Raw genomic sequence first — 22086 nt, 5'->3', positions numbered from 1 at the left:
TCGCCAGCGACTCTCGGCAGCCCTGCTCCAGGTTGAGCTGTTGTTCGGCATCTTAGCTGTAGAGGGCAGTGTCACTGGCCCTCATATGTGGGATCTGAACCAGGGCCCTCTGGCATCCCAAGCCAGTTCTTAACCAATGCGCCACTCGGCCGGCCCGAGAGAGAAATTTTAAAGAATTGGCTCACACAGTTGTGGAGGCTTGGAGAGTCCAAATTTGATGAGATAGACTGGCAGACAGAACACTCAGGAAGAGTTGCAGTTTGAATCCAAAGATAGTCTGCTGGCAGAATTTCTTCTTCCTCGGCGGGAGACCAGTCTTTGTTCTATTAAGGCTTTCAGTTGACTGGATGAGGCCCACACACATTATGGAGACAATCTGGTTTACTCAAAGTCTGTCAATTTAAATGTTAACCTCATCCATAAAAGCCTCACAGAAAGACACAGTATAATGTTTGACCAAAAATCTGGGCAAAATGGCTGAGCCAAGTTGACAGATAAAATTAACAACCACACATGCTTTTCCACACTCAGCCCCCAGCAATTTGTCAAAGTTACCATTTAAGTTTTCTTTATGTGGTCTTCTCTTTCATCTTTATTTTATCTTGTATTACGCTTATAATATAAACCAAGTTACAGAATTAGAAAAACCTGAGTTCAAGGTCACCTGTGCAACTTCTTATCCTTGTGACTTTGACCAACTCTACCTAAACTTTCTACCTAATTAAGGTATTAAAACCATTATGATTGTTTCTTTGTCCAGGGTTACAGTGCAAATTAGAATGAGTGATTAAATTCTATTTAAATCCTTGTTCTTGTACACAATTCATTATAAATAATGTTTTGAATTTGATAGCAATATAACTCATAGGTATTTTAACTATGTGAGAATTTCATTTGTTTGAGTATAACAGGTATATGTTTTATTTATTTTTTATATTAGTTTCAGGTGTACAAAACAATGCAATAGTTATGCTTTTCACCCCTCATAAGGTGACAATCCTCTCCCCCAATCTACTGCCCCCCCACCACCAATATCATACATGTCTATTACAATTCCCTTGACTCCACTCCCATACTCCCATGTTCCACATCCCATGACTCGATAGACAGATATTAAATTATAGTTGACATATAATATTATTCAACGGCAACTTCAGATGTACAGTGCAGTGGTCAGGCTGCTACACCGTCTATGAAGTGGTCTCCCTAACAAGACATGAGTCCATCTGGCCCCCTAAAACATATTTACAACATTATTGATTATATTCCCCAAACTGTCTTTCCTATCCCTGTGACAATATTGAAGTTACGAATTTATGTTGTCTCGTTTCTTCCCCTTCTCCCTCATCCCCACCCCCGCCCCATCTAGCAATCATCAGTTTTTCCTCTATGTCTCCGAGACTCATTTATTCAGTTCTTTAGATTCCACATACAAGTGAGATCATATGGCATTTGTCTTTCTCTGACTGACTTGTTTCACTTAGCATAATGTTCTCTAGGTCCATCCATATCGTTGCAAATGGTACGATTTCCTTCTTTATAGCTGAGTAATACTCCATTGTGTAAATGTACTACAGTTTTTTTTGTTGTTGTTTTTTTAAGATTTTTTTTATTGGGGAATTGGGGTATGGGAACAGTGCTGGGGAATCGGGGGAAGGGGAACAGACAAGTTGGTGTCCTTTTGTTCTTCAGTCTAGTTGTGGAGGACGTTGCTTCACTGGCCCAAGTTGGCACCATCATTGCACTCTTCCCCGGGCGAGGCAGATCAGTCGCCCGCTTCTGGACGGCCGCTCACAGCGGCTGCTGGCCGCTCACGCTGGCTGCTGGCTACACACGGTAGCCCATGGCAACCCACTGCCACAGGGGCTGCAGCCTACGCCATCACCGGTGACTCACGGCAGCCCAGCTCCAGGTTGAGCTGTTGTTTAGCATCTTAGCTGTAGAGGGCAGTGTCACTGGCCCTCATATGTGGGATCTGAACCGGGGCCCTCTGGCGTCCCAAGCCAGCTCTTAAGCAATGTGCCACTCGGCCGGCCCCTGTACCACAGTTTCTTAGGCCAGTCATCTACTGATGGGCATTTCGATTGTTTCCAAGTCTTGGCTATTGTAAATAGCACTGCAACGAACATAGAGTGCATATATATTTTTTTAATTAGTGTCTTGGGTTTCTCTGGATAAATACCTAAGAGTGGAATTGCTGGGTCATAAGGTAGTTCCATTTCCAGCTTTTTGAGATACCTCCATACTGATTTCCATAATGGCTGCACCAATCTGCAATCCCACCAACAGTGCAGCAGGGTTCCCTTTTCCCCACAACCTTGCCAGCACCTGTTGTTTGTTGATTTATTGATGATAGCCATTCTGACTGGAGTGAGGTGGTATCTCATTGTGGTTTTTATTTGCATTTGCATAATGATCAGTGAGGTTGAACATTTTTTCATATGCCTGTTGGCCATCTATATGTCCTCTTTAGAGAAATACCTCTTCATATCCTCTGCCCATTTTTTAATTGGGTTGTTTGTTTTTTTGGTGTTGAGCTTTATGAGTGTTTTATAAATTTTGGATATTAACCCCTTATCAGATATATCATTGACAAATATCTTCTCCCATTCAGTAGCCTTCCTTTGTGTTTTATTGATGGTTTCCTTTGCTGTGAAAAAAATTTTAAGTTTGATGTAATCCCATATGTTCATTTTTTCTTTTACTTCCCTTGCCTGCGGGTATATATCAGTAAAAATATTACTGAGGGTAAAGTCTGCAAATTTACTCCCTTTGTTTTCTTCTAGGAGTTTTATGGTTTCAGGTCTTACATTTAAGTCTTTAATCCATTTTGAATTTGTTCTTGTATATGGCGTAAGGAGTTGATCCATTTCATGTTTTTGCATATGTCAGTCCAATTTTCCTAGCACCATTTATTGAATAGACTATCTTTACTCCAATGTAAATTCTTGCTTCCGTTGTCATAGATTAATTGACCGTATATGAATGGATTTATTTTTGGGCTCTCTATTCTGTTCCATTGATCTATGTGCCTGTTTTTATGCCAGTACCATGCTGTTTTGATTACTGTAGCCTTGTAATATGATTTGATGTCAGGTAGCGTGATTCCCCCAACTTTGTTCTTATTTCTCAGGATTGCCATGGCTATTTGGAGTCTTTTATGGTTCCATATAAATTTTAGGATTGTATTTTCTATTTCTGTGAAAAATGCCCTAGGTAGTTTGATAGGAATTGTATTGAATCTATATATTACTGTAGGCAGTATGGACATTTTAACTATATTAATTCTTCCTATCCATGAGTATGGTAGGTGTTTCCATTTTTTTGTATCTTCTTTAATTTCTCTCTTCAGTGTCTTATAATTTTCTGAGTACAGGTCTTTTACTACTTTGGTTAAATTTATTCCTAAGTATTTTATAGTTCTTGAAGCAACTGTAAATGGGACTGTTTTCTTAAGTTCTCCTTCTGATAGTTTGTTATTGGTGTATACAAATGCCACTGATTTCTGAATATTGATTTTGTATACTGCTATCTTACTGAATTCATTTATCAGTTTCAACAGTTTTTTGATGGAGTCTTTGGTGTTCTCTATGTATAGTATCATGTCGTCTGCATATAATGACAATTTTACTTCCTCCTTACCAATTTGAATGCCTTTTATTTCTTTTTCATGTCTGATTGCTGTGGCTAGAACTTCCAGAACTATGTTGAATAAAAGTTATGTTTTATTTAAATACTATGTAATTAGTGAGACTGCTGCCTTTTAGTTCTGGCTTTGTCTTAGACTCTAACCACTTTTGTCCTAAAATTTTAAGTTTTCAAGCATGAGTAGATATCTTTTATTTCTTTGTTCCAGGGATATTCTAAGTATGGTGTCAATTGCATGTGTAAGATGGAGATCATTGATGAAAGGAATCTTAAGAGAACATTTAACTTACTGCCCATTCAGGGAAGGAAAGCCTCGGCCTTCTTTAACAATGTTTCATTTTATTAATGACTTTTGCTGAAAGAAAAATATTTCTCCATGGAAATTCTGAAAAAGTTTCTTCTGAACTATATTATTTAACAATACTTTCATAAAAAACAAAATAGATATTAGCTGAAAGAGTTTAAGCTTAATTTTCATACAGGAGAATAACCTGAGGGCTTGGGATGGAGGTTTAGATTTCATAGTCCAGTTTACTTGCATTCTAGGAGGCAGTATAAGGTAAGTCAAGTTAGATCTGGATTTAAATTCCAGCTCTACCATTTAACAACTTGTACCTTTAGGCAAGTTATATAATTTTTCTGAGTTTCAGTACCTTTTTGATAAGGTTATTGAAGGCTTGAGTAATATCCATATAAAAAAAATACCTAACTCAGTCCTAGATATCTTGAAGATACTTAAAAAATACTGGTGTCATCCATCCTTTTCTGCATTTACATGTGTACAAATGGGAATGCTGGTGAGGAATAAGAAGGGAATTGCCTCTCCATGCCCCGGGAATGTATTTTCTGGCACTGACAGGAATGATACATCTCTTCAAATGTTTGCTTGATCAATACCTTGTAAGATGTGATGTTTGTTGCCTCTCTGCTTTTATAGAACCTGACCTTTGAAAAAAGACTATACAAGGACTCTTATAAGAAATATGTATGTGTAGTGAATATATATAAAATGTCACAAAAGAGTCTTAAAATTTGAAGGGAATAACCATTAAGGTCATCTAGTCCTTTTTGTTTCTCAGGGCAGAATTCCTCTCTATGAAATCCTTGATCCAGATGTGTATCAGAACTCTGCATGAATAGTTTTAATGATTGTGATCTTGCTCCTTCTTAAGACAGCCATTCTGTTTTTAGAATGCTTCAATTGATTCGAAAGTTCTTTCTTGTTTACTATGTCTCCTAATAATTCTATCCTTTGGTCCATTCTATCCATAGAGCTTCATAGAACAAACACACTTTATTCCACAGATGTGCAGGAACCATGTCTTAGTCATCTTTCTATCCTCAGAGTCTAGGATAGTAATTAGCCAACTCAAAGTATAGGTTTTATGTAATAATAATTGAGGTTCAGATTTTTAAAAAGATACTTTTATATGGGTTTTTTTTTGTATAAAAACTTTAAATACTTAGGCAACATTTTTATTACTTTTGGTCAAAAGTTAATTTTTTCATCTGTATTGACAATACCTTGATAAACAAGGAATGTTGATTTATGTTTATATCTGATACCACTTATTATATAATCTAGAAATTAGTAACTTTTCCAAGGGATAGAATTTTTAACTTGAATATTATTTACATCTCTTTCATTTTGTTGCTCTTGCAACATAATCTGTTTCTTATGGTTGAAAACATTACATTTTTTATTTCTTATACCTCTTTTGTAGTGTCTTTTGCACTTATTACAGACAATTACATTATCTGAGATATTAAAGTAAATGCTCCACTTTATTGACTTATCAGGCTGGACAAAAATAAGCAACATTGAGCTATATTCTATTTAATAAAAAGATCTAATACCTAATAATAAGGGAAGGTTTAAAATAAAAGGACAAATATATACCATCTAAGCACTAACTAAAAGGAAGCCATTGTAGCTATATTTATAGTAAATCAAAAAGTTAAGGGAAAAAGGCATTAGTAGAAATAAATGGAGTTACTTCATAATGATAAAAGGGTTCAATTCACCTAGAAGCTCTAATAATTCTAAATGTACCTTCACATTTTCTGTGTTTTTTTTAACTTGCTCCATTATGTGTTGCTTATATTTTTAACTGAATGCTCTCTTCCCAATTTTATGCCATCAGCAAATTTTAAAAATCATTTTTCTTCGTGACCTATGGCCAGCTGATGCTTACATAAACTAAATGAAGCCCTTATTAATACTAACCTGTATAGCTAGCTATTTGTACTTACTAGTTCCTTTTATCTGTTCTCTTTATTTCTGGTCCAGTTTGACTAGGTAACAAGGGTATTGGCCAGTAGATGAGAAAGCTATTTGACACTCAATTATATAAAATACCATACCTTAAGAACATAATTACTGTGAATGATATAGTTAATAAAGCTATCTCTTTGGAGTCTTATTTAATATGTCCTTGAATGTGTCTGTTAGAAGAACAAGCTGCCCATGTATTTTGATTCCAACTAGCTTGGCTTTCATTTTTGCCTCTTGTGGCTTGTTATTGCATTTTGACTTATGAGTAACTATTCTACATCCTCTTCTTTGTAAGTCTTAAGTGCGTGTTAGAATGCTTATAGCTACGTAGTTCTCCCAGATACTTATCCTTCAGGGTGCAGGTGCCACTTGGTGAGAGTTCATATAACAATATGCAAGATATAGCCACATCGTCTTATGTATCTTGACACACAGTATCCATTCCCATTCATTTATTGATTCAAGAAACATCTATGGGGTGTCCAGTATTAACAAAAATATAATAAAACTATATTAGCTTTATTGGACAGAATAATAATTTCTCACTTACCCTTTGTCTCTTTCCTAAGACATCCAAACATTTTAATTCCATTTCTTATAATGGGGGAGGAGGAGAGCATTTCCCAATGAAATATAAGCATCATTTTAATTATAAAATGAATTAATGAAAATTTTTACTCTTTTTCAGGATGAGAGAGACCCAGAGAAAGAAGAAGAGCTGGAACTGAAAAGAGGTCTTTTATACAGAGACTCTGCCTATGACAGTGACCCCGAGTATAGGTATGGGCTTGGTTAATTCTGTTTATAGAGATCTTTCTCATAGTTCATATAAAAATAACCTGCTTCTTAATCTGCTGGATTTGTAGGAAATTTAGATTCAAATTAGCAACTATTAATTATTTCTTTATATATATTTAAAACACTTACCTATGTAAAATCCTATTAAAATATTTGAATGTTTGCATTACTGAAACTTTCAATGAAAACAAATATAGCCAATTAATGGTGATGCTTTCATCCTACTTAAGACTTTTAGCGTATTTGGCTTCCCTGCAAATCCCCATATCCAGGGCATATTTCAGGATGTATTTATATATCCATGCTAGTAGTCCTATGTCTTCCACCAGCTTTGAGTATGAAATTGATTTGGAAGAAATCTCTTATCGAGGAGCTATTTAGGTGACCTTTTATTTTCACTACTTTGGATTTTGGAGCTGGATTGGGAAAAGAATCTACTACCCACACAGACTTCCTTCTCACTTTCATATTGCCTACCTTTTTCAAACTTTTAGACGTTAGAAATATGGTAGCCTTGCCATGCCCGCCTGTGCCCCCCTCCCCCCCCCGCGCCCGCCAGGGCCATGGGATGCTCTTCCTTCCCTGCGCTTAGTGCCTTCTATGTATATCTCAAATTTCTTCAGTACTTCTGGCATCATGATCTTATTTGAGCATTAGTCCTAATTAAAGATGAAGCATGAGGTGATGCTTCATAAAAATGTGACTCGACCACAAAAAGAGAGAAATAAGGATAAAAATAATTGGAAGTTCATGTTTAGAAGACCACTTGGCCTTTTATGACTATTGCACAAAATTTTGAGCCATGTTGTTCTTTTTATGAAATTAGCTATTGGTATAAACTCTTTCTCTATGCTTATGCACATTTTCTCGGGTTACTAACAGTAGGAATATGTTCAACATCAATGCATTAATTATGAAATTATTTGTAACAGAATCTCAAACTGAGTAGGTTAAATTTTGGCTCTATGTTTTTAAATAACAGAGGGTTAACTTTAGTTTTCATCTCTTCCCCATTGGTCACTATCTGATTAATTTGATGAATCTACTAAGATGTAACCAATAGCCAGAAGCCATCATTAGTATTAACAAATGGAAGAAAAAAAGTCTAAATAATATAGACTTAAAGTCTCTTGCATAATTAAGAATAAACTTTCATTTTAGGTGAGAAAATGTTGCTTAATTATAATTTGAATTCATTGAATTTTGTGTTATCTCAAGTATCACAAAATTCTTTTTATTAAATATTTAAGATTTAGTTTTTGGGTTTTTAAAAAATTTGGTCTAGAAGGTATATTGATATTCAGAAAATTTGGGTTGCTGTATATTTATGTGATTTTTCAAAGTGTAAAAATTGTAGCTTAGGGGCCTAGAAAGTTTCTCATGATTAGAAAACAAGTGTTGTATTCATCTTTAAAAACAAAAATATGATCTTCGTAATTAGACTAGCCAACTTAATATCGATGCCTGGTGTCTGGAAAGTTCATGTCCAATGTTTAACTGATAGCCTCCTCAAAGAACACCAGTAGACAACCAGAAGGGTTTTATGACTAGCAATTCTTGCCAGCCTAATTTATTTTTTAAATAGATCATGAGAAAGTAATACATTAAATGTAACTTTCCGTAAGAGTTATGATTTTATGACATTCTCATAAGCAAGTATGCAATTATGGTCTTGACTAGATATAATTAATTAGGTGGGTGGACCGCTGACTAAATGATGACATGTGAAAGATTATTAGCCTCAGTCCCAAGTTAGCTTTAGGAGCCATAATAAGTCATATTTAGTAATATTATGCTCAAATTGTAGTTGTTTTAGTTTTAGTGATACCTGCCTTTAGGAATAAAAAAATACTTCATTGTTTTATTTATTTATGAGACTACTCTGAAGTATTCTGGCTATACTCCATATTAGGTCAGTTTTATGTCTAGTGTTTTTGTTGTCGTTTTGTGTGTTTTGTTTTTGTTTGTTTTTACTGGAAGTTAGGGAATTCAGAAAAGAATAATGAATACAAATGGGATATTCTCTATGGACATGATGATAATATTGTTTAACCTGCATTAGTGAAACCAGAGGGATGACTTAAAATATCAGTTTAAAATACTATTTTTGTGTGTTTAAATAAAGACAACTTGTCCTCTTTACCCATTTATACACTAAAAGTAATATTTGAGGTTAAGGAGACTTTATTATAATCTTAACTCTATCTCCTATCATAATCCTCCCATTGTATGCTCCTTCATTACTTCCAGGATAAAGTTCTGTTTGACTCTTTTTTTTTTAATTAAAAAAAATTTTTTTTTATTAGTTTCAATTGTATCTGTTTGACTCTTAATAGTTAAATCTTACTTTATTCTTACCTATGCACATATGGGGAGGCATTTCATGACATTCCAGACTGTTTCATGCCTTGGTTTTGTTACAATATGATGACTGGAATAACCCATGTCTTCTTGTTTATCTAGTAAAGGCCTACTCATTCTTTAGGACTAAGTTCTAGTTATTCCCTCTTCTGAGGTACTTTTCATGACCTCAACAGACTGGTAGGCATTTTTCCTTTATCCTGCTACTTCCTCTCACATATATCATTTCAATTAGTAATATCTCACAATGATAACTATTTCCTTGTATGTCTGTCTTGCCTCCTCCAATTAACTGTGAGCTCCTTAAAGGCACAGATGTTTTACTTACCTTTGCTTTTGTCTGCCTATCAAGGTCTCTGAAATTTACTAGGAGCTTAATTTTTAAAAATTGTTCAAATATTGAAATTAGGTCCTTTACTAGTACTGGTCAGTTGCATTGCTGAAATTCTAAGGCATTGCTTAAGTAAACTCATTTTGCGATTGTGATATCTAAGAACATTCTAGATAAGGAATCAATAGTGGAATTAATAATTATGAAAACTGTTAGGCCTTATTTGTTGTCAGTGGCTTATTTCTACATATTTTTTACTCAGGGAAAGGAAAGAAAGCTATAAGTAAGTAAGCTGTAAGTAACCAGTCTTCAGTAAATTCGTTTGAATAGATGTCTTTTAATGTTTACTGTATAGTTCCTGCTAATTAATAGAAGAAGATAAATGACAACATGGAATTTTTTTCCCTAAGTTTGTTTGTTTTCTTTTTCTGTCGAAAACCAAGCCTCTAATCCAGCGCTTTCTAAAATGTAGTTCCTAGACCAGCAGCAGCACCCTGGTACTTGTTAGAAATTCAGATTCTTGGACCCCACCTCAGACATGCTCAGTTAGTAACTCTGGAGGGGAGACTCCATAATCCAAGTTGTACTAAGCCCTCTGGATGACTCTGATGCATATTAAAATTTGAGAACTTTCGCTATAATTTATCAGTAAATTTTGATGTCTTGAATGACGTTTTATGACATTTTACCTATGTATGGTATCTTTAAAGGTACAAAATGCCTTTTAGATTTTATTAGACCATAATATAACCTCTTTCTATCATCTTTTCTGAACTCCAAGATTCTGAATACTTTTCTTGTCATAGTTAAATAGAAGGCTCCCTATTCAAGTAGCAAGAATATAAGTTGCTAAAATAAATGCACTGCATTTAATAAAATAACAGTATTATTCCTGCTTTGAAGATAACCAATTTATTGTATATAGCACTGATACAGTATTATGTAGAGGGTAGTAGGAACTTACTAAATGCTTTGAATGAATGGAAGTTCAAGATAAAACAGAGGTAAAACAGAGAAATGTAGTCTTTGAAAGCCTATTGCCATAATAAGACTTTCTGGCGTCACACATTTTAAACTTAATATACCCAATAATGCAAAATCAGAATTGCCTTAATATGTTCAGAGTGCATTAATTAGAGAGCCAATGCTTCCATGTCTGGAACTAAATATTGTTTTTAGGATTCTGAAATGCTTGTTTTTAGGATTTTGTACCTATCTATCCATGAAGCATATTAGAACCCATTCTGTGTTCACATCTCTGTTTTGCAATTCAGATTTCCAGGTGGAACCAATTCCCAAATTCTCTCCAGAGAACCACAATACTGTTTACTAAATTGAAAAAATTTGCAACTTTAAATAGAAATAAATTCGCCGCTAAATTTTGCAAGATCTGAAAGCATTAGAATGTCTATTTTGGTCACTTTAGCTCTTTACAAAACCTTATTGAGTTCACAGTTGCTCCTAAAAAGCTTTCTGAATTTTATTTATTTGTCGCATGCTATTGAGGTGGTATTTTAAGGTAGTTTTGAGACAGGAAAAGAAGTGTTGTCTGATGGAACCAAAATAGTAGCAAATCTATGCCGGGTAACATTAAATATAATAATTTATGATAGGGATTAGGAATTTGATTTATAATCTCAGAAAAACCTACACAATGGTATTTGAAGTTAGCAGCCCTACTGCTTACCTTTCTGAGAGTTTGGTAATGGTGTGTGTTAGAAATTCAAACTTCTGTTGAGTAGGTTTATTGTAATAGCACTAGTCTGGCAACTAAACAAAATAATAGAGCTTAGAAAAGGATATTATTATCTGGCCATCAGTGTGTGGTAAAATTGATGATTGTAGACAACAGGGAGATAGGGACAAATTTGTGTTTTGTGAAATATTAATTAGTGCATGACTTGCTGCAAAACACATAAACAAAATACAACCAAGCAGACACAACATGTGAAATTCCTAAAGTAGTATGAGGGAACAGAGGCAAATGTGGGGACTTAGACTGGTAGGTATGTTTGCACAGATACAATGAACATGCAGAAAACTTTCTGTTAATGTATTTGTATGTGTCATTTCTTTATCACTTGACTCAAATTGTCAAAAAAACTTTTAAATGACAACAGAAGTTAGGCTTGGTGAGAAATGGCATGAAATAAATTGTATTCAGTGGGCTAGACTATTTCTTGAGCAAAGGCAATGAAAAAAAATGTAACTATACCAAAGTAATAGCATTGAAACTTGGCTAAGGCCTTTTGAAAATTTTTAATTATATTGACATTATTAGAAATTTTTTTAATTACCTCTCTGAAACTAACAAGATAGAAGTAATGGTAATCATGCTTTAAAATACCTTTGTTATCCCAGAAACTATATAATTTTCAAATGTTTCTAGAGTGAAGGAGGTGGTATCACATGTAAAGAAAGTTTGACAGGATCTAGTGAATATCGGTAGGAAATATGAGACAGAACCCACTTTAGCAAAGCCATCAGGAAGTTCAAAGACCCATTGTTGTGGTTCATGGAAGTGAATTTTAAAAAACTGAATATAAAATGTATCAACTCTAAGAAAGGAAAATATTTTAAGATTTATCATCCTAAAGAATAATAAATAAATAAATAATAAATAAATAAAAATGAATAACCACTTACTCACCATCCAGCCTAAGAACTAGAACATAACCCATACCTGTGAAGCCATCTTATGCCCATAAGCAATTGCTTCTCTTTCTGTAGAGATAATGGCTATTGTGATTTCTTTAGTTATATCACACATGTATTAATATCTATCTTTAATCAATAAATGATTTAATTTTCCTTGTTTTAAACCTTATGTAAGTGTAATTATAACTGTATTGTTTGAAGTTCGCTTTTTCCTCTTGGTTGATTTTTAATTTCATCCATGTTGATGCATATAGATCTAGATTATTAATTTTCCCTGTATACTAATACCATTGTATGCATATGCCTCAATTTAATTTATCTGTTCTTCTGTAGATGGATATTCAGGCTGTTCCTAGTTTTCAGCTCTATTACAAAGAGCGTTATTATGAACATGTTTGTGCATCTCTCCTGGTACACATGTGCAGGAGTTTCACTGGGGTACCTGGGAGTGGAATTACTGGGTTGAAATTGCATATTCGACCTTACTGGGTCATGTCAAACTGTTTTCCAAAGTATGTGTATTAAGTGTTCTCACTACTGTACATCTGTGACACTGTGTCAAGCTCTAGGAATGATGACATAGCCACTCAATGCCTTTGTTCCTGGTCACCTTAATTGTGTTCCAGTGTTGAGATTGACTTCAGACCAAATAGCAAATACTTCTTACAGATATACAGCTCCAAGAGTTTCTATTTCACAATTGACAATCGTAGTAACATCATAGGACTGATAAGTCAGGGAAGAAGTGAGATTCCAAATATATGAAGAAAATATGTGTAGCATCCAATAGCCAGGACATGTAGTTTTATTTATTTTTATTTTTAAATTTTTTTTTAAGTTGCAGGAAAAGGACAGTTTTTTAGAAGAAAAAATACATTTCAAAGAAGCAGAAGTGGGCCTGAGCAGTAGAGAATGGCTCAAGGGCCATTATTAGAAAAGAAAGTACACTCCAAAGAATTTGGAGCGGGCTGAGCAAAAGAAGCTCAAAAAGCCCATATAGGTTTTTATTATTATTATTATTAGTTTCAGGTGTACAGAACAATGCAATTCCATTGACTCCATTCCTACACTCTACTCCACATCCCGTGACTATATGTATATATAATTGTAGTTTACATACATTATTATTCAACATCAGCTTCAGATATACAGTGCGGTGGTCAGGCCTCTACACCGTCTATGCAGTGGTCTCCCTAACAAGACATGGAAGCCCATATAGTTTTATATAGTGCAAACTTCATAACCTCTGACATGCCTGAGAGCTCTTATCTATAACAAGTACTTAATTTTTTGAAGTAAATCAATCAATTATTTCAAAAAATAACCTTAGTCTTTGAGAAAGAAAGCATTTTATTTCTAGCAAGTGACATGGTTAGTCTTATGTTTATGATAGTAAAATTATAACTCTGGTTATAAAGCCTTCAGAAAGAGTTGCCTTTTCTTCTTTATTCCCATTACAACCATCTGGTCCTGGTCTATTTCATAACTTCCTATCTGTTCTCTCTCTTTTTCTTCAAAACCCTCAAAATTACAGTGGATCCTATCACTTCAAATACAGACTCTTCTACCTTGTTTTCAATTTTCCAAAAGCGGTTCATATTCAGTCTAATTTTCTCCTCCTCCTGAGGACAATAGCAGCATGTCACAGTAGAAGGGGCTTTAGAGGCACAAATCTGGCGTCCCGTTCCATTCTGCCGCTTACAGCTGAGTAATCTTAGGAAGTTACTTTACTTCACTGAGTCTCAATTTCCACAGTTCCAAACTTCAAAGGGTTGTAAGGGTTTTTTTGATAAATATATATAAATTACCTAGTAGTTCAGTGCCTTATACTTAATAGCTTCAGTGTGCAAGGTAAGCACTGCAGTATGCACTTTACATATATTCTCCTTGACTTTTAAAACAATACAGCAAAAATTCAGGAAAGGAAGCTGAGACTCTGGATGATTGAATAAATCACCCAAGGTCCCTAGTTGACAAAGGATTGAGCGTAATTCAGTGCCAGGCCTGCCTGACTTGAGCGGCCAGGCACTGTTGTAACCGGCCACACCACACCACCCGTGCTCTACTTTTACCATGCCACACCTGTCTCTTTTATTTGAATCCCTTTTTAACTGTGTCTCTCATACACAGTTTTCATTTTAGTATTTTGTCATTGTTTCTTGTAAGTAGCATTCCTCTTGGAAGGCACAGGCCTTTTTGTCTTTTATTTCTCATAGCCCAAACATAGGCTGACACACCCATGCAGTACTCTGTATTTGAATTATGTAGTACTACCACTCATCTAGTTTCACCATTGTTTTAATCTTTTATATACTTTTTTATAGCTCACTTCAGCGGCCACATGGTACTCTCCATTTGGATGATGGCGAATACTGGTCCAACAGGGCAGCCTCTTATAAAGGAAAATCCCACCGACCCATCTTTGAGAACAGCATGGATAAGCTATACAGCAACTTATACAAAAAGGCCTGTAGTTCTGTTTCTCATACACAGGAAAGCTTCTGAGACCATCCATGATAAACTGTATGAGTGTTTGTGTCAACCTCTCAATGAAAACATTTAATATGATCAATAACTGTATTCCTTTTTTAAAAAACACAACAAAACCCAGCTGGTTCTAATTGAGTACAATAGTTAGACTTGAATAAGTTCATCACTTTAAATAGTAATAAATTATCGTGGGCAAGCCTTTTTTTAATCACAGAAGAGAGTGCTCTGTTCCAAAAGTCAAAGCTCTGTAACCGTCACAACGTCCCATCTGATCATGAGAAGGATGTTCTGTCACACGTGTCTCATGTCACCGTCTACAGATCCAAGAATAGACTCGCTCCAGAAATGCTCTTCTGCCGTAATCACCTCATCATTTCCTTTTCATATGCTTGACTGGTTATCTTGTCTGAGTAAGATTTAATTAATATTAACTCCCTTTTCTTGATAATGAGCAAAAAGATATACTGTACAGAAATGAATTTCCCAAGACTTTAAACCCTGTTTTAACTGGTATTTTTACATTTTTCTCCTCAGAAAAGGCTATTTCTATTTCTTAGCACATAAGAAATAACTTTCTTTTTAAAGATTATATAATCATTCACTCCTTCTTCTCTAAAAGAACTACCTACGTTACCTAAAATGCATAACAGTTAGCTAGAAATAGCAGCAGCCATGTATGACCCAAAATGTGAATAACTTATTTTTAAAGATAGAATTCTTTGCCTGATTTTTTTCTAGGGCTATATCTTTTGGTGCAAATAGAATCAGAAAATAGCCATTGTTAGTAAGTGTGCAGAGACTCAAAAAAAACCAAGGGAATTGTATTGTAATTTATTTAGAGTTTTCTTAGGTGCTGAATGGCCCCCCAAAATAATACCTTACTTTAAAGAACACTTGGAACCATAGAGGGGAATAAAAGATAGCAGAGCTCTTTATAGTAGGTACTGGAAAGTTTGTTGGTTGATAAAATTAGCGCCTTCCCCACCCCCTAAACACACACCTGTGAGGCCACTGAGGCCACTAAAACTTTGAAGATATGAAGAAATCAGTTACCTCACATTTACCTAGAGGGTGAGTAGAGGGGAAGCAGAGAATAGGAAATATGTAAACTTAGCTTATAAGCTTCAAGAGTTGACTACAAGGTAATGTTTTTCTCATTGACTCCATCTTTGGCTAATTCTGCTCTGAGTCAAAAAGAAAAAAAAACAAACTACATTTAAATTGAATTTATAAAAGTGGGTGACTTATTTTTGTATTAGAAAATATAATACTTGCAATCTAATAATTGGACTTTTAGACTTTATATTGCGTGTTTTAGTATGGCAATCTGTGATAGATCAGAAAAATGCATCGGAGATAGGAGCCAGGAGTACTAGGCTCTGCTTCTATCTCAGCCATTTTCTAGCTGAGTCTGATCCTCTGGTCCTTAGTTTCCATCAGCTATCAAATGAAGAGACTGGAGTAGATCAGCATTTCCCGAACCGCATTCTGTGGACCACTGTTCTTGGAGATGGTTGTAGAAATATAAATACAAGTATTTCATTGTTCATATTAGTTTGGGAAAATCTGTGCACAATATTCACCCTCCTCCCCAACTTACAGAGTCATAGGTAGGATGACAGGAGTGACAAAGGGGTGCTATTAATGCTGAACCGACAGTTGTAAACCAGGGCTGTCCCGGGAAAACCAAGACATATGGTCATCATAGTCATCGTAAACACAAGCATGTTGGAAGCTCTAAAAGATCCTGGCATAAACCTGTTCTGCTGTAGCATCTAGTAGAGAGCCTGGCATTAGGGGGTGCTCATTAAATATTTATCGATGTAACCCAGAATTTCCTAAATGAAATTGAGCGAGTAGCACTGTTTGTTGTTATGTCCATCTTCCCCCTCCTGTTTTGTCTTCCTCAGCTTCCCTCACTCCCTCTCAGCTGTCATCCTCAGGTGCACACGCACACCAGTGGGGGAAATGCTAGACTACACGATCACTGATTACCTCTGGCTGTAGGTTACATAATGACCTTTTGTACAATAAGCTTTTGAAGGTCAACAATGAATAATGCTTAAAAAAAAATGTATCCTCAGTGGAAGTTAGTATTTTGGGGTTTTGTGTGTGTGTGTGTGTGTGTGTGTGTGTGTGTGTGTGTGTGTGTGTGTGTGTAGACAAATGAAAAACATTTAAAAGTTACTGCTTGGTGAAAAGAACAAATACGAACTTCAAAGAAAATGTTTTGCTGCCATAGAAAATCTCTCGAGTGAATAGTACCACAAAATTACTTGTGTCTATACCTTCCACTGGCTATGACAAAGGCCACACAAAAAAAGCGTGTCAAAGGGGAACTTCAGAAAGTGATATTCTGAAAGACATTGTCCTGTGGGTTAAATCTGAGATCAGGTGCATGTTTTCAGATATGTAGTATCTTGGCCTAGTGTCTGATTATTTCCATTCCCTTGGAGAAGGACTGGTTTCTGTTGCTGTCCATAATTATTCCTGTGAATTCTTATGTTGTATTATCTTTAAAGAGTAAAACCTTTAACTATGTTAATAGTTGTCTTTTCTCATTGGATAGAAGCAATTGTTTATTTTCTTAACCTTTTTTTTCTATATTTCCCACAATCTTGTCATAGTTATTGGACTTAATATGAAAGATAACTAGGTCTTCTTCCTTACAATATATTTTTCTTTAAAATTAAAAAAAGATTTTACAAAGGAAAATGTTAATTCAACTAAGAAAAAAAAATGAATCATTTAACTGAAAGTGAGTTCTCCCTGGTTCTACTACTATTTGTATAACCTTTTTAAGTCATTTTTCCTTCTTGGAGCTCAGTTTTCTTACCTACAGGGTGATGCAGAGGTTAATTTAGAATGATCTTTAAATGTTCCAACATTTCTATAACTGTTTAACTGTTTAACTGGGAAATCAGGAAGCTCTGGAAACAGAGTTATGCTGAACATTTGTGTACAAGTCTTTGTGAGGGACATAGATATTCAAGAAAATGCATTTGCTATATTTCTATGGATTGCCTCCACAGAAGTACTAAACATAGAAAAACAAGTACTGCATGATTCCACTTATATGTAGTATCTATAACAGTCAAATTCATAAAATCAAAGACTGGAGTAATGATTACGAGGTGATGGGGCAGGGGATAAGGGGGAATTAATGAACAGGCATATCATTTCAGTTGAGTGATATGAATAAGCTCTAGAGATCTGCTGTGCAACATTGTACTTACAGTGAAAAATAATGTATTATACACTTAAAGTTTATTAAGAGGATAGAGATCTTGTTTAGTATTCTTACCACAATAAAATTAAAAATTAAAAAAAAAAAGGACTGAACATGAGTGAGTGAGGTAAATCAGGGTTCCTGAACTCAACGAGCTCACCTGGACTATTGATGGACGATCAGACAAGGGAACATAGATAAGATACACTTATCTATGGATTTCCTCATCTTCACCCTATTCTGTGTAGGCTCTTCCACCCAGAATATATTTCTTTACCTTTGTAGCCCAAGCACCATAATCTGGGCATATCCTTATTGTAGCACTTAACAAAAACTGAGTTATCAATGACTTTCTTAAGTGTCTTTCTCTATTGGTTGAGGGCCTTGTTTACCTCTGCTTTTATAGCACACAGCAGACATAACAATGTTTGTCAAATGACTGCATGAAAGAAAAAAAATACATGAATACACGAAGGACCCCCAAAAACAACGCAAAGCCTAACTCTATCTGGATATAAGAAATAAGAAACCCTGACAAGACTGTTGCTATCAGCTAATCCATATCTACCTGTAGCCAAAGAGATAAAAATGGAAAAGATAAGAAAAAAATCTTAGTTGTATCATGGTCCTCAAGAATGAAGGTATGGTTCCTCCGTTGAGAGAGTGTTTCTGTAGTGAAATCTTTTTCTGAAAGAGTACTTTTAAATTAAGAAAAAAAGAAGTCATAATAGGACAGCCTGGCTTTTTGTTTTCTGTTCCTTGGCTACCCAACTAAGATATACAGTGTCCAGGGCCAGCTACTAAACCGCTACTGCAAAGGGTGATAAGTATCTGGTAGGCAGTGGACCAGGAAAGCAATTTTCTGCAACTGTTTACTCACTTTATATTCCAATGCAGTTTAAATCCCTTCTATGAAATGCAAATTTCTTGGTTCCCAAGATGAGCCTTAAATATTTTCTTTCCCAATGTCTAATCTTTTGTCATTCACAAAGCAGTGCGTTTTTGACTAAAGGATTGAATAATTCCCTGTCTTCTAGCATTCAGATGTAACCAACTTAATCTAGAAACTATGGCTCTCTTGATTAATTAAGAATTAGTATAATAAGTAAGGTATCATGTGAAGCAAAACTGTCTCAATGAAATGCAGTCTTTTTTCTGTTGTACTAATATCTTAAATCTTAGTATGTTACATTCAAGCTATGATAATTCACTTAAATGAGCCTGATAGAAGAAAATGTATTTGGCTCTAATCTGTATAGTATATGAAATTTTGCAGGTTTTTTGAGGGGGCATGGTGTTTTGTTTTGTTGTTTTCCTTCCCATCCCCATCTAGTGTCATCTTTAAAGTTTTTAAAACAAGGGAATTGAAGTAGTAATACTAAGGACCATTGTTTGTACTTGGTGATTTACATACACTATTTTATTTGATCTTCACAACAACTGTGTGAGCAAGGGTAGCTATAAGTCATCTCAGTTTTCCAGACTAGGCACCTAGGGATGAGACTGCTGTGGTTTGCCCGTGATAAACACAGCCAGTAAATGGTAAAGCTTGGATTTGAATCTAACCCCAACTGTGCCTCTCAACTAGATAAGTGGTTAAAAAACAGCTTTTTACCATTCCTAAGTTTTTGGGTTTTTAAAATTTTTTCAATTACAGTTGATGTTCAATATTACTTTATATTAGTGTCAGGTGTACAGCATAGCGATTAGACATTTATATAATTTACAAAGTGATCCCCCCGATAAGTCTAGTACCCACCTGGCACCACACATAGTTATTACAGTATTATTGTAGACATTTTTAAATGGTGGGGCTAGTATCTCCTTCATAGAACCTCAGTGGGTTACAATGCAAATTGAACTCACATTAATGCAGCAAAGGCTGGGGCAGATTTCCAACGTCCAAACGCTAAAAATGAATAAAGAGATCAGCTCATGAACTAAGGTAGAAGTTGGTGGAAGTATATGAAAGTAATATCACTGAAAATTTTAACTCACCTGAGATTTCATGGTACCCGAGTTCATGTATGGGGTAATTCCAGCTAAAGGACTGACAGTGTACTTTCTGTGGAGCCCTGGTTACCCCCTTTGATTGAGTAACCACACGTTCATGTATCACTACTTCTTTATTTTAACAGCTTCATTGAGGTATAACTGATACACAAAGAACTGAACATATTTAATATATACAATTTGGTGAATTTGGACATAAGCAAACACCTCTGATGCTGTCATCACAGTCAGGGTAGTAGATACATTCAACACCTCCCCAGAGTTTCCTTGTGTCCCTTTTTTGTTTGTTTAACTATAGGCACCATGTTGTATGGTGGTTCCCTAGGACTTACTCATCTTGAGTTATTATTAACAAATAGACAGGATATTAACCCCTTATCAGATATATGGTTTGCAAATATTTCTCCCATGACTTTTAATTCTGTTGATTGTTTCCTTTGCTGTGCAGAAGCCATTTAATTTGATGTGGTTCCACTTGTCTAATTTTGTATTTGTTGCCTGTGCTTTTGGTGTCATGTCCAAGAAATCATTGCCTACAGCAATGTCAAGAAACTTTTCCCCTATATTTTCTATTAGGAGTTTTACAGTTTCCGGTCTTACATTTCAATATTTAGTCCTCTTTGAGTTGATTTTTGTATATGGTGTAAGGTAGGGGTTCCATTGCATTTTTTTGCATGTGAATGCCCAGTTCTCCGTATGCCATTTGTTGAAGAAACTGTCCTTTTCCCATTATGTGTTCTTCGCACCCTGATCATAAGTCAATCAGTTAACTGTATATGTGTTGCTTTATTTCTAGGCACTCTTTTGTTTTTTGTTTTTGTTTTTTTAAGCTGAGCCATCCTGCCACCTGTTGGCAGCTCAGCGGCTGCTCAACTCGGGCCAGGAATCGAACTGCTATTGCTCAGAGCTCAAACTCTTGAGCGAGCTCTTAACCAACTGAGTCACTCGGCCGGCCCTATTATTTTCTATTGCTATACTAGTATGTCTGTTGTTATGTCGGTACTATATTGTTTTATTACTATGACTTTGTAATTGAGTTCAAAATCAGGAAGTATGATGCCTCCAGCTTTGCTCCTCTTTCTTAAGATCACTTACTTGGTCTTTTGTGGTTCCATATGAATTTTGTGATTTTTTTTTTCTGTAAAAATGCCATTGGTATTTTTATGAGGATAGCTATGAAATGATGGGAATGGTGATCTGTGGATCACTTTGGGTAGTATGGACATTTTAACAAGCCACATGGTAACCACACACACACACAAATACATACAGAAGATACACAAAATAAAAAAATAAATGAATAAAAGAATATCACTATAAAAAAATAACCAAGGAATACAGCAGGACAAGAATAAAGAAACAACTACAAAACAGAAAACAACATAAAGTGCCCTTTTTTGTCAGTAATTACCTTAAATGTAAATGGATTAAACTCAGTCAAAAGACAAGGAGAGACTGAAGGGATAAAAAAAGAAGACCCAACTGTATGTTATCTATAAGAGACCCACTTTATATTTAAGGATGTACAAGCTAAAAGTGAAGGAACGGAAAAACAGTCTTCTATGCAAATAGTAAACAAACGAAAGCATAGGTGGCTATAGTGATGTCACGAAAAGTAGACTTTAAGTCAAAAGTTGTTGCAAGCATCACTAAAATTTAAAGTTTAGCTTCCTGAGTTTATAATACAATTCAAAAATAAGATGAGAGAAAACCTTTAATGTTTTTGAACATAAATAATAGAATTGAGAATAAGTGTATACTGTTAGAGCCTTCCTTTCATCAATGAAACTCATTTTCACTGGAGTTTGTGTTTGGTTTTGAGTAAAATTAGTGATATATACAAACAAAATATTGAAGAATTTATATATGTGTAGGTTTTCAGAAAGTTCTATTTCCAGAGGATTGACAGCAACATGCTTTGTAGAAAAGGCACTTCACAACTTTTCTGAACCTCATTTTTTCTACCTGTGCAATAGGATATTAATAAACATTGCCCCCCATTCCTCGGAGAAGTATTAGGATTAAATAGGAAAATAAATGTGGACATTCCTTGATATATATTTGGCACTATCATATTTGCTTTTTGGAAATGATCTGGGAAAAGGAATTTGCAATTTGAAAAAATATTCCATCTGGAGTAATAGCATTACCATTGATTCTAGAGTTGTACAGACCTTGAATTTCTTTCTTTGCATTTGTCACCTCTGTGTTACTTAACCTTTCTGAACTTGTTTTCCTCACTTGTAAAATGGAAGATATTTTCATAGTGTTGTTGCGATTGCT

The 22086-nt window shown here is 35.1% G+C and overlaps 1 protein-coding gene across 5 annotated transcripts in view; it reads left to right on the top strand.

The window, feature by feature from the left end:
• Positions 1-19474, top strand: part of SPATA6 (spermatogenesis associated 6) — an 83496-nt gene extending 64022 nt beyond the window's left edge. For all 5 annotated transcript variants that reach the window (XM_019656515.1, XM_019656513.1, XM_019656514.1 and 2 more), the window contains 2 exons: positions 6612-6703; positions 14396-19474. In XM_019656515.1, the coding sequence (XP_019512060.1) occupies positions 6612-6703; positions 14396-14576 (273 nt within the window). In that variant the 3' untranslated portion in view covers positions 14577-19474. The remainder of the gene's footprint in view (positions 1-6611; positions 6704-14395) is intronic.
• Positions 19475-22086: the final 2612 nt, after the last annotated feature.

Source organism: Hipposideros armiger, unplaced genomic scaffold (genome assembly GCF_001890085.2).
Source record: "Hipposideros armiger isolate ML-2016 unplaced genomic scaffold, ASM189008v1 scaffold_261, whole genome shotgun sequence".
In the NCBI taxonomy this organism is placed as follows: Eukaryota; Metazoa; Chordata; class Mammalia; order Chiroptera; family Hipposideridae; genus Hipposideros; species Hipposideros armiger.
Note: the sequence above shows the minus strand (reverse complement) of the source record. Positions and strands in the feature narration are given on the sequence as shown.